The sequence below is a fragment of the Glycine max genome, chromosome 6, assembly GCF_000004515.6.
Source record: "Glycine max cultivar Williams 82 chromosome 6, Glycine_max_v4.0, whole genome shotgun sequence".
Taxonomy (NCBI): domain Eukaryota; kingdom Viridiplantae; phylum Streptophyta; class Magnoliopsida; order Fabales; family Fabaceae; genus Glycine; species Glycine max.
This window is the reverse complement of record NC_038242.2, coordinates 44870638-44884058: the sequence shown is the minus strand read 5'-3', so window position 1 is coordinate 44884058 and position 13421 is coordinate 44870638. Positions and strand designations below refer to the sequence as shown.

Sequence of the window (13421 nt, the reverse complement as noted above, 5' to 3'; positions counted from 1 at the left end):
GGATGGATGTATCTGCCTTAGTTGTACACATCCTTGGAGATTTAACTCTTCAAGATTTAGGTCCTCTACAAAATGTGGCAAGTTTACGAGACTTTTGCAATATTTCAAATTTAAATGAGTAAGCTTTTTTAGATGACCAATGGATGGATGTATCTGCCTTAGCGTACACATCCATAGAGATTTAACTCTTCAAAATTTAGGTCCTCTACAAAATGTGGCAAGTCAGTGAGACTTTTACACTCTTGCAAATCTAATAAAAATGTAATCTTTCTTAGATGACCAATGAATGGGGGTAGCTGTTTTAGTAGTTCACATCCTCCCAGATTTAACTTTTCAAGATTTAGGGCCTGTTCAAAATGTGGTAACTCGACAAGACTTTTGCAGTCACTTAAATTCAAATAGGTAAGATTTCTAGGAAAACCAATGGATGGATGGAACCGACTGAGTTGTCCACATCCACTGAGATCTAGTCTCTCGAGATTTAGGGCCTCACCAAAATCTTGCACCTCGATTAGATTATCGCAGTCAGAGACATTCAAACGTCTCAAATTGGGTATAGGCTGCAATGAAGGCCAATAGAAAGAGACAAAATTAAAAACAACACCTGGACCATAATTATTAATTATTTGAAATTATAAATACATTCATTTAAAGAAAATAAAAAAAACATAAAAATTTAAAAATTTACACTACCTGTGTGCTGTCCCATAAATGTTGGATGTTACTCCCAGAAAGATTCAACTCAACAAGATTGTGTGGCTGAAAACACTTGGGTAGAAAGTTAAAGGGATAAAAATGCCAAATAAGATATCCTAATTCATTGGAAAGATAATTAAGGCTTCCTGAAAATTTCTCCTCCTCAATTGTGGAAAGCCCCTTCTCATAATACCTGGGAAGTATAAGCAACTTAAGATTTTTCATTTTTGATAGAGCATCAAATCTCATTGTTGTTTCAGAAAACATCCCTGGTTCATCTTCAACAACTATGGCTTCCAGATTTTTTGCTTCCTACAACATTGCAAACAAAAAAGAAAATATTAGATCTTTGAGGTATATACAAATTCCAAAAAAAATTGAGCAACCTAAGATTTATACATTAAAAAATTCATTATACCTTATTGCTCGACATAAATTTGTAGAGATCTTCACAATCCCATAGTCTACTCCACTTTCTTGGCTCTTTAGGTGATTTTTCTCTAACAATACACTTGCCTAAATCTCTCAACAAGTCATGCATATAAATCTTCCCGTAACTAATGGTTATGAGTGATTTATCAACAAGAATTTGGAGGCCAATTTCAGAATTAAATCCACGAAAATTTAGGATTTCCTTCACATTATCCTCAAAATAATGCTGACCGGAAAAGCAAGCAATATCTAAAAATATTTCCTTGTCTTTTTCTTCCAGAGCATCATAACTTATTCGTATCACGTCCATAATATTCTTACTTTTATTTTCACTTAGCCTAACCAATGTACCTTCCCACTGCGAAACATCTAGACCAAACAAGGATTTGCCTATTACTTTAATTGCCAAGGGATGGCCTTGAGCATGCCATAGTGCATCATGTGTCAACATTTTATAATCACTCATAATATAGTCACATTTGAAAGCATTATTGCAAAATAACTGAACAGCATTGTCTTGATTCAATGGCCTAACTCTGTAAACATGATTTACTCCATGTGTCCTTAATATGTGTTCATCCCTAGAAATTATGATGATCCTGCTCCCTCCACCTAGGCACTCACGTAATAGAGTCTCTCTACTCCCTGTAAACATGTGTAGTTGTTCAACCTGACTAACATTATCAAGAACTATAAGTCCTCGTTTATTGCGTAGCCTAGTCCCTATCAAATATGTTCCCCTAGAAACATTACAAATCTCTAGATTTTCATCATTTAGACACTGATCAAGTAATTGTTTTTGTACACCTAATGAACCATAATGTTGATAAATTTTGTTTACATCATCATATTGATAAGCAATCTTTTCGTATAAAGCAAGGGCAAGAGTCGTTTTTCCTATTCCCCCCATTCCACTAATTCCGACAACTCGAACGTCAGTGACCGACTCCAATGCTAAACACTTTTCTAATTCTTCAACACGGGATTCCATCCCAACCAGATTACCACTTGGAAGATTTTGAAATTTGGGACCCAATATATAATTTATTTTTTGAACAATTTCTTTAATCATTGCAGGTTGTGACCTGAAAATTTAAAGAAAATGATGAATGGAAAATTATCAGAACCACAACATAATGTATAGATGTACAGGGCAAGATAATTTCAGAGATTTTAAACACCATTTGCATTAAACATGTATATATTTAGAGTCAATTTGCATGTTACGTCCTCAACTTCTATGAACTCTACTTTAGAAAGCGATAATAAGTTTGATAAAAACAACTTGACTAAGAAATGATGAAATGTATGCACATGGATATAATATGACTGACTGCATATAATTTTGTACTTACTTATTTCGGATATCCCAGCCAGAGAGGTTGGCCATTTGTGTCAGAGCTTCTCTCCATCTCTGCACTTCCTCCATCTTCACTTTATCTTCTCTGAATCTTTCTTCGTGTTCTGCAAAGGCAATCCCATAATAACCACTCTGTTTCCGCACCTCTGATGGATCAACATCATAGAAAATTGGAAGAACACGACTCGGGGATGCTTCAATAGTGCAGTTGCAGATGTGTGCAAGTTCACGCAAGCACCAAGTTGAGGAAGCATAGTTCTTTGAGAAGACCACAACGAAAAGGCGAGACCCCTGAATGGCCAGTAGCAGCTCGGGTGCTATGGATTCGCCTTTCTGAAGATGTGTATCATCTTTGAAGGCATGGATGCCATTTTCAAAGAGAGCATCAAAGAGAAAAGCAGTGAAGTTGTTGCGCGTGTCTTCACCGCGGAAGCTGACAAACACATCATATGTAGTGATGATCGCATGAGAAGAAGAAGAAGAAGAGCTGTATTGGATGATGGCCTTAGAAGCCATTGCAATTGCAGAAGCGTAATGCGAGGATAATAACTATGGGCAGTGAAGAAATATTATAAAGCTAATAATTGTAGAAAGAAACGATTCTTTCTTTATTTTTCCAATTTGCTTTATATAAAGTTAATAACTGTAGTTCACTCGTCAGTTTCTCATGTCACGATTGCGTCTTAGGATTTTCATTTTTCAACCTACCTTGTGCTGTCATCTTCGGTTCACTTTTCCTTTATTTTTCTTTAATTTTTGTATTGTTTAATTACTCATTTTATTTTTATTTTTTATCCTTTAATCTTTATAGTTTTAAAATAGGTTTTTTTTCTTTAATTTATATTTTAATTTTATTTTAGTCCGGATAGTTTGAAAGTTATTTTTTTTTTTTATAATTTTACATTTTATATTTTAATTCTATTTTAGTCTAGATAGTTTGAAAGTTATTTTTTTATAATTTTAAATTTTAATTTTATTTTAATTTGTATAGTAGTAATTTTTTTAGTTTATATATTTTATATTTTAATTTTTTATAACAAATTATTTTTATATTTTTAGTAAGAATTAAAAGATAATTAAAATACAAATTATAAAAATAAAAAAATGATTTTCAAATTTTAAGAACTAAAAAAGAAATAAAAATACTACTTTTAAATATAGTATTAAAAAATTTAAATATAAATTATAAGATAAAAAATTATTTTCAAATTATAGAGATAAAAATATGCGGTTTTTTCTAGTGAAGACTATTGATAAGACTATTGATATTAATCCTAACGCATTTTTTTAGGCATTCAAGACGTGACTAATTTATATTTAATTGTAAATTATTATTATTAAGTCAAGTCAGCTAGACAATCTTGACACAATCTCTTGGAAGAAAATTATGACACACTGCCGTGTGAATAAGGTATAAGTGTGGATTTGGATGTAGACATGACAATGGGGTAGGATGTGTATGAGTATTGTCTTTTTAATTCTTTACTTTGACTTTTCAACATATTTCATAGTCATACCTGATATCCGACGAATTTAAGTTTATTGTCTCATTTCCGTACCCATGGGGTATCAGATATCTCTGATCCCGTCCCATACACGATTCAAATTAAAAAAATATTTTTTTATAAAAAAATATTAAAAATTTGATTTTAGAAAAAATAAATTGATTGTTAAACATTTGTTTTTAACTACTTATATATTAATAAATTTATTATAGCGCGTGTGTCTACAAAAATAGTTAAGAAAATAATATAAAATTATGTAAAAATTCTAAAATAAAATTAACTAGTAATAAAAATCCTATGCCTTTTGATTAAATTATGCAAAAATTCTAAAGATTTTAAGTAGCGGGACGGGTTCGAGTTCGGGGTCGGGACAGGTCTAGTAATCACATATTCGTACCCAACTTTTGGTTATCGGGAAAAATCCGAACCCGAACTCATACTCGGTCAACTCGAATATTACCTATTAAAGTTAAAACGGATTCGGACGGATCCCCACGGGTATGATTTTTCTTGCCATGTCTACTTGGATGCTACAATTAGAGAAAATACTTACACATTTCTCATTAGTAAGACATTTGATGCGATCTTAGTTTTGTCATTCCTCGATTTGACTACAGTTGATATTCATGGTACATAACATTAAAACTATTAGCGGTTTTTTAAATTATTAATTATAAAAAATCAATATGATTCTCACAAATAATAAATAAATAAATAATGTATATATTTTTTTCATATGAATATTTGTTTGAGGTGTATTTTGATTTTATTGGGAGAGAAATAAAATTATCAAAATAGAAAAACTTTTTTCTGGTGTAACTTTTTTATTTCTTATGATTTATATTTTTATTTTATTTTATTCTCTATAGTTTGAAAATGATTTTTTTAGTTCTTATATTTTATATTTTAATTTTTTAGTCATTATTACCAAAATATATATGAGTAATATTATCAATTACAATTAACCATAAAAATATTATTAATTAATTCATAAATAATTTATCACATTTGTAATAAAAAATAGTTGATAATTTATAACTTATTTAAAATTATTTTTTTAATAATTTTTTAACAATGACTAAAATATAATTAAAATGTAAATTATTAAAATTAAAAAAATCACTTTCAAATTGAAAGGATAAAAAAAGAATTAAAAATATCATTTTTAAACTATACGAATTAAAAGTGAATTTAAACGTAAACTATAAAACTAAAAAAGTTATTTTCAAATTATAGGGATAAAAATATACTAATCCTAAAATTATAGAAAAAAATGTGTAAACTTAACCTAATTTTTATTTATTTATTAAACTTAAGATATATGGTATATGTATGCAAAGAAAGCATGGATAGTGAAAATGAGAAGTTTTTCTTGGCAGCTTCTTCCCCCACTTGTCATATGTTAGAAGCCATTGCAAAAGCTGTGAAGTTTCGAAGGAAGGTGAATGGTTTATGGATGCAAAGAAATCATGGACAGTGAAAATGATGAGTTTTTCTTGACAGCTTCTTCCCCTCGTTGCCATATGTGGGGTCCACAGAAACCGCGTCCCTTATTCACACTTTATTTTAGTTTTCCCTTTTTTTCTGGTGAATAGCATAACTTATAGATTGTTATAAATTATTACTAGTGGCTGGCCCGTGCGATGCACGGGTTGATATTTTAATGTAAGTGACATAAATACTATTTGTCAGGGTATTGTTTGTATATAACATAAAGAGAATTTGTAAGAAGAGTTGATTGTGTTGAAAACATTTTGAAATTGATTTAAATTATACAAAAGAAACATAGGAAATAAATTTAAAAATATTGTGGTTTTGCAGGAAAATTTTTATTTTAGATGTATTTTATTGTGAAGAGGGTCTAAATATGCATAATTAATGGGCATATGAAAGTAATATTTTCATTATAAAAGATAATTTACACTCATAAAAAAAATAAGTTTTTTTGTAAAATAATCTTGTAGTGTTTGTTGAAAAAAATGTTTTAGTCTACAAAAGTAATTTGTTGTTATGCTAAATAATTTTGTAATTTTAGATGTATTTTATTTTGAAGAGAGACTAAATTCGCATAATTAGTGGGCATATGAAAGTAATATTTTCATTATAAAAGATAATTTACACTTATAAAAAAAATAAGTTCTTTTGTAAAATAATCTTTTAGTCTTTGTTTTAAAAAATGTTTCAGTCTTAAAAGTAATTTGTTGTTATGTTAAATAATTTTGTAATCTCTATAAATAATATAATGTAAACAATTTTTTGTGGGATAATATTATTTAAAAATAACCTTTTCTTATCCTAAATAATTTTTAATCTAATTCAGCAAAAAAAATTATAATAATGTATAAAAAATAATGTTTTAGAACAATTTTAGTGGTGGCACTATTGAGCTATCTCTTTTTTCGTATAAAGGCCAAAACGAACCACATACAAACGTGTGAAAAAAAAACATAATAGAAATAGTAGTAGGCATCAAAACGGAATCAGACAAAGTTGACGCATGTTTTCAGTACTTTAGTCCAAAGGAAACCGAAAAAGGTAAACAGACAATGAATACACAACCGGGAAAAAAAAAAGCAAATGCAATAGAAACTAAAAGTTCACAAAGCAAGCCCAAAGGAGAGAAATAGTCAATGGAGTGAGAGGTACGGGATGGGAATGACAAAACAATGACAATATGGGAAAAGAAGAAATGGAAAAAAAAAAGAAGCAAATGCAACACAAACCAATATATTATGGAATAACCTTTTCTTATCCTAAATAATTTTTAATCTAATTGAGGAAAAAAAAATTTATAATGTAAAAAAAAATCTTTTAGAAGCCAATATTGAGCTATCTCTTTTTTCGTATAAATACCAACAAAAGGCATGGCCTTCAACGTAATTTGGAAGCCAAAGTTCAGTAAATCAATATAAATACCAAAAGAAAAACAGAGGGCTGAGCAAAATTAAGAGAACGTAAATATTGTTAATATTAAAATAGCAACGGTGCAGTTATAGTCAAGAAATTGTCTGGTAATAGGAGGAAACAAAAACCACAAAATATTCAACCTTTTTAAAAATAAAGATGAATATAAAAGTACTCATTCGTCGAAGTCAAAGTCGGTGTCATTGTTGTCCCATTCAATAGTTTTCCTGATGAGCAGTTCCCATGCATGCTCATGAAAACGGTAGTAGAAAGCTACCTCATCTCCAGGTGTCAAATTTTTGTCCTGGATCAAGTTGAACCATGGTTCTGTAATAGCTGGCATGTCATTGTGGATGCTGAGTTGCCATTGGGTGGATTTTGGAAGTCCGCGGTGGATGGTAATACTTTTTTTTGAGCCATAGACAAATTTCAAAAATGCTGCAGGAAGTATCTGCATGATCAAGACAAAGGATGGTTAAACAAATTGATGAGGAAACAACGACAAATTATCATAGATTTAAAAAAGTGTAGTATAACGTACCAAAGGAAGGTTGTTTTGTAGCATATCATGTGTGATATCAGCTGTAAAAATGTATCTTCTTCTATATATAATGGGCTTTAGGCTGGAGTGGTGGTGTGTAGGTCCGTCAATATGAACTGTGAAAGTGGTATTTTTGTCAGCAGCAACGAAACGTAGAATGACGCTTTCGTTTAGGTTGTGTGCCTTTCTAAAATCATTTAAGCCATCAACAAAGAAGCATTTAGTACCATGTGTTCTTACCCGGATGAAATGTATATTGCCATCACAGTGGAATAAAACATATTTTGGGTAATTCTGGAGCCATTGTCTATGATAAGAGTAAGGAACTTGCAGAAGGTTCTGCAGGCAAAGAAAGTAAAGCAAGGTAGTTGAAAAAAAATGGAAATTTAGTTAAGTAGAAAATAGTTGTTTATATGAAATGTTACCTTTTGAACTTTGAAAGGTGTCGTAAATCTTATGTTGTCCATTGCATCGCGTGGAACTACGCGAATAATGTGAAAATATTAAGTAACCAAAGGAACAGAGCAAACAAATATAAGAAAGATGAAAATGAGAAGCAAAGGAAATAAATTACAATAGTGGAGCGGGATGCGGAAGTGGCCATAAGGATGCAAAGAAGATGAATAGGAAGTGTAGTTTGTTTTGGCAGGATGCGAAGAAGATGAGTAGGAAGTGCAGTATAGATAGATATATGTGTATAGAAGTGTTGTAAGTGGCGGTGGTGTTATATCGATATAATGACCGATTTAATTAACAAATTAAATGGTGACTCTCTGTTGTTGAAGGATGCAAAAAAGAGTTGTGAAGAGTCACAACCGTATACAGCGCTGACATCTCCCGATATTATTATTTTAGAGTACAAATGTATGATAATGATTACATTTGATGTAGTATAGGGAGATACAACTGCAGTAATTGTCTTAGTGCATTTTTTACAAAGGTGCCTCAGTGGTGTAAGTTTTATGTGGGATGAGAAAGTCATATTTTTTGGTAGACAAAGTGGAAGTTCAGAAGGCAATCTAATAGCAGAGTAAGCAGGGATAGAAAGCGTGTAGGAAGTGTGTACGTATTGGGAAAAGTAAGGGTTCAACAACAATTGTGCAGTGTATTTATTAGGAATACGGAATCATTGGTGTAATTTTAATTTGGCAGTGGATAAGTTGTATTTATTTGTAGACTAAGTGGAAGTTGAAAAGGCAATCGTATAGGAGTGTAAGCACGAATACAAAATGTGCAGGGTTGGTCTAGGGACTTGGAAAATATTTTCATTAAATCACATTAAATAAAAAAGGATTGAAGTTGTATTTATTTGTAGACTAAGTGGAAGTTCAGAAAGCAATCGTATAGGAGTGTAAGCACGAATACAAAATATGCAGGGGTGGTCCAAGGAGTTCGAAAACATTTTCGTTAAATCACATTAAATAAAAAAGGATTTCAATTTAATTAACCATAATATGGATTTGTATGTGTATTTCGTAAATAATTGTATGATTTGCAGTTATATAAATAAATTACGATGAAATAAACAATTTGATATTGACCATGTAATATAAATTAAATTTGTTAAAGTTGCATTGAATTCCCCGAAGTCAGCATAGCAATTTTGGAATGCGACAACATACATGATACATGTGTTATATGTTAGAGTGAATAAAACAAACAAATAGAAAGGTGTAATTAATGCAACAACATAATTGTATTGTATGATGGAAGGATACCTGTTTATAAATTGGCAAAGACTTCGTTGTGAACAACATTAGTGGTAATATTTTTTGGATTACCGTCATTGTCATGTATGAGAATATGAAGTCCATCTTTGCTTTTAACCCTTGAAAGTGCAACATATAGTTGGCTATGACTAAAACCTGGGTGTGGCAAATACAGTCCTAGTGGTGTAATGATTGTCCCTGAGACTTGTTTATAGTCATAGCATAAGAAACTATGAATGGAAACTACCTCCTGATAAGTTTGAATGGCCATAGAGATTCAGAAGGAGACATTTATTTTGGGTATGTATGTCCTATTTCCTGTATTAGGCCCAATAAGTACTTCAGCCTCAATCACATTAGATCCAAGTTTGGTGATAATGAGCCTAGTTCCATTGCACAGACCATCAGTCTGGTCGAGATTTCGTATTAGCATGATTGGAGTTCCGACCTTCAGTTTTAATTTATGATTAGGTATACCTGATGTTTGCAATGAATACAGAAATTCAGGTGGCAATAATGCGAAAGCAGGATTGAACAGTTCATCTGATTTATCAATACTATCTGCGCTGCAATACTAATACTCCTTTTCGTTATTGGGTATAAGTGATAGGACATAATCATTTATTTTGTCAACAATTTCCTTTTTAGAGGCAAGAACAACTCTTTTTTGCAAATAATCTGTGTCACTATAGTTATCTATCAAGCTGGGATAGGTGACTTCAACAATAGCATGGATATAATCATCATAATCCTTGATAAGAAACTCATCTAGAATAGTGATTTCTGAAAATCCGTCATTATGTTGTCCAATTTTTCCATCTCCTATGTCAAGTAGCCAATCTGAAAATTGTTTGAGCTCCTCATTGTTGGGCTGTTGGGGAGCATTTGATAGCAATCTCATGTTTTTTGTAAGTTTAAGAATTTGGCAATGATCCCAAATGTATGATGCATTTATAGTTGCATGGCCGATGTCTGAGTGATTACCTTTTGGAACAATTGACAAGATCTATCGAAAATCTCCACCAAAAATGATAATTTTCCTTCCAAAAGGTAGATTGTTCTGCATGATGTCTTTAAGGCTTTTATCTAGTGCCTCAAATGCAAATTTGTGACACATTGGAGTTTCATCCCAGACTATTAGTTTTGTAACCTTTAATAATTCAGCTAAGTCACTGCCTTGATGAATATTGCATGTTATATTTTGTGTTGCAGGGACTGGTATAGCAAATTTTGGAATGTGCAGTCCGACCACCAGGCAAGAGTAATGAAACAATTCCACTCGAAGCAACTGTATAAACAATTCCACCATTGGAGCGTATAGCAGATGATAAGGTTGTCCAAACAAATTTTTTGCCAGTTCCACCATATCCATAGAGAAAGTAAACTGCAGCTAATTGAGTGTTAACTACACGCATAATGGTATCGACAATAGTTTTTTGCTCATCTGTAATTATATATTCACATATTAACAAATAGTAATATACACTATTGTGATTGAGGAGTTGCTGAATCAAATATGTCATAATTTGTGAATACCTGTGAGCAATTGGTATGATGTGTTGTATTGTTCTGCTAGCATTTCTTTGTCATATGCCATTTCATTATGGATCAGATTATTATGTTGTTGGTTGCGTGCATATCCTATTGGGTATGGCATGGATGGAAAATCTCGCAAGCTCCTTCTGTTGGCTTGTAACATATTCTCAATCTCAGTCAAGCATAAATGGATTGTTTCCTTTACAGTAAGGCGAATACCTGTGATTAGTAAAATAAGAAACATAATGATTATGAGTAAACAATAATTATTTCGAATATATAAAATGACCTTGTTTTCTTTGATTGAATGTGATATCATCTGCAATCCATTGCCATGTCTGTTGCCAAACATATTCTGGTCTGTCCATGGTGTTCATAAATAAAAGCTTGACAAATAATTTTCTTAGGTAGTGTGCAGTACCCCAATTATTAGCTTCTTGTAAAGCACTAATAAATTCTTGATCACTACCTAGAAAGCCTTTTGCAAAACATGCTTCCCTAAATGTAGGATATACCACACCATTGATTGTTCTAATGTCACTGTAAGACTGTGCACCTTTGGCAGTGAATAGCATCATTCTAAGGTAAAACAGTTCACCAACTGAAGGTGGGACCCATATGAGTCTGCCTATTGTATTCCCTTGTTTTCTTGGTTGCCAGCATCTTTTGCGGGCGACATAAACAAATCTTGAGATATATTGATGATATGTAATATCCCGTCCATAAGAATATATTTTGTTAGAATGCATCAAGGCTGTGAACATGGATTCTTTGATTGTGTTTTTTGATAGGACTTCACCTATTTGTTGATCATCTGTCCAGTAAACATGTTGTTGATTTTCAAGGTGGAAATATAGCCGCTCCACTGCTGGGGAACGCACATGCATTGGGAATGCAAAAATTTTCCAACATGCTTCTGGCGGAGATACATATCTAATGATTAAAGTAGCATACATATATTGTTGAAGATAGAATCAGATGTTGGTAAGTTTGAGTTAAATATATAAGATCAACTAAATTAATTTATGTTAAATGATTTTGTTAATTGAATCAGGTGAGAATAGAAGGATACCTATAATCAAGATATTGTTTAATTTCATCTTGAACCTGAGTGTTGTCACCATTGCTATTGTGATGATTTCCAGGAGCAGCTGTGATACGGTCAGAACCTTTGTTGATGTATTTTAACAGATATTTAATGGATGTACTTTGATTACACCATTCCACATTTAGGTGTGTTTTATACTTTAATAAGAGTTGTGGATTGTATGGTACAACAAATCTGTTATCTAGTTCAATTCCATTTTTCATTATTGTATGTCCATCATTTCTTCTCCTATAAACTGGGAATCCATCCTGGTCAACAATTGTTGCTCCATGGAATTTTTTTGGAAAACATCTAATGCACTTTCCATTGACCATACATGGTGATTTTTTATTTGCAAACCCACATGGTCCATGCATCATATGGTTTGAGACAATTTCAAATAATTATGGCTGGGTGTGTTTGTCAGGTATTTCTGCTGAAATGATTTGATTAATATTTTCTGGATTTGGTAACTTGTTTGAAGGGTGAAGAAAGATGAAAATGTGGGCATGTGGCAATCCTCTTTTTTGTCACTCAATTGTATAAATATCTGTAATAAACTTGCATCAGTTATATTATAAACATCAATTTAGAAAGTAGGAAAAAAGTCATAGAATTTTTTATCACTTACATCCAATAATGTTACCAAAGATATTGCCATGTTTTAAGTCATCCATCAATTGATTGAGTTTTATTTTGAAAACTCGTGTGATAATATCAGGGCAATTATTGGGGGTCAGATTGGATTGTGTGACCTTGCGTTGTATTTCTGGCCATGTTGGATTACATGTCATTGTTAAGAATAAGTCTAGAAATCCAAGATGTCCACAAATTGTCATGCCATCAAAATACAGTTGCTTCATATATCTTTGACTACCAACAAAACTACTTGGCAGTATGATTCTCTTTCCTTTGTCCTTACCAAGTGTTTCAGGATGATCATTAGAGCCAGTTAAATTTATGTATTTGTCAACCCTAAGTTGTTGTTGATGCTGTCTGACATAATTTAGTTTTTGAGATTCAATCATACAATATCCATCAACAATCCATTGCTGAAATAATCTTCTGGAATGAAGTATAGTCTGTGCTTCGTTGGTTCTTGACTGTAGCCGGTAACAAAAATATTTGTGCAATGTGACTTGTTTCCTCTTTGCAGTATGTATATTGGCATGATCTTTGTGAGGTATATTTAGTTTGTAATCATCTTTTTCATTTGGGTATAAAAGTGGATATTGCAAAGGCAAATATGCAGGATGAAGTTCATGTATTCTCTTCAGAAGTCTGGATTGTTTTTCTATTATAATATCTCTTTTATCAGTTTAGTGTTCATCACCAACAATCAAAGCAACAACTTCAGTGGTAGTTGGTAAGTTATACAACCTTCCGTCTGTTTGTCTTTGACTAATCAGTTTGATCTTTAGGTCTGGAACTGCAGTAGAATGCAATTTGTCCCTTGCCATTCGAAACTTTTGGGCATAATGATTGTGATGATCAAGCATGTCTTTGATTGCAATGATAATCTGTTCATCAAGTATATCGTGCATCCTGTAAATAAAAAATTAGCCAGAACAGTATAAACATCTATTTGAATATGTAAATTTTTATATGTGTGACATAAGTATGAATACTAACGGGTTTTGTGAAAGTCTAT

At 31.9% G+C, this 13421-nt stretch overlaps 2 protein-coding genes across 2 annotated transcripts; both read right to left on the bottom strand.

Annotated features, from left to right (window-relative positions):
* Positions 1 to 133: 133 nt before the first annotated feature.
* On the bottom strand, positions 134 to 3307 carry LOC100820033 (LRR domain-containing protein). Its single transcript, XM_006582169.4, has 4 exons — positions 2484 to 3307; positions 1115 to 2213; positions 694 to 1008; positions 134 to 560 (listed from the first exon to the last, which is right to left on the bottom strand). Exons 1-4 carry the CDS (start codon positions 3002 to 3004, stop codon positions 159 to 161), a joined length of 2337 nt encoding a protein of 778 aa, XP_006582232.1. The 5' UTR covers positions 3005 to 3307; the 3' UTR covers positions 134 to 158.
* Positions 3308 to 10316: 7009 nt separating this feature from the next.
* LOC100819508 (uncharacterized) lies at positions 10317 to 11258 on the bottom strand. The gene is made up of 3 exons (XM_006582681.1): positions 11105 to 11258; positions 10684 to 10902; positions 10317 to 10591 (listed from the first exon to the last, which is right to left on the bottom strand). The coding sequence occupies exons 1-3, from the start codon at positions 11256 to 11258 to the stop codon at positions 10317 to 10319; spliced, it is 648 nt and encodes a 215-aa protein (XP_006582744.1).
* Positions 11259 to 13421: the final 2163 nt, after the last annotated feature.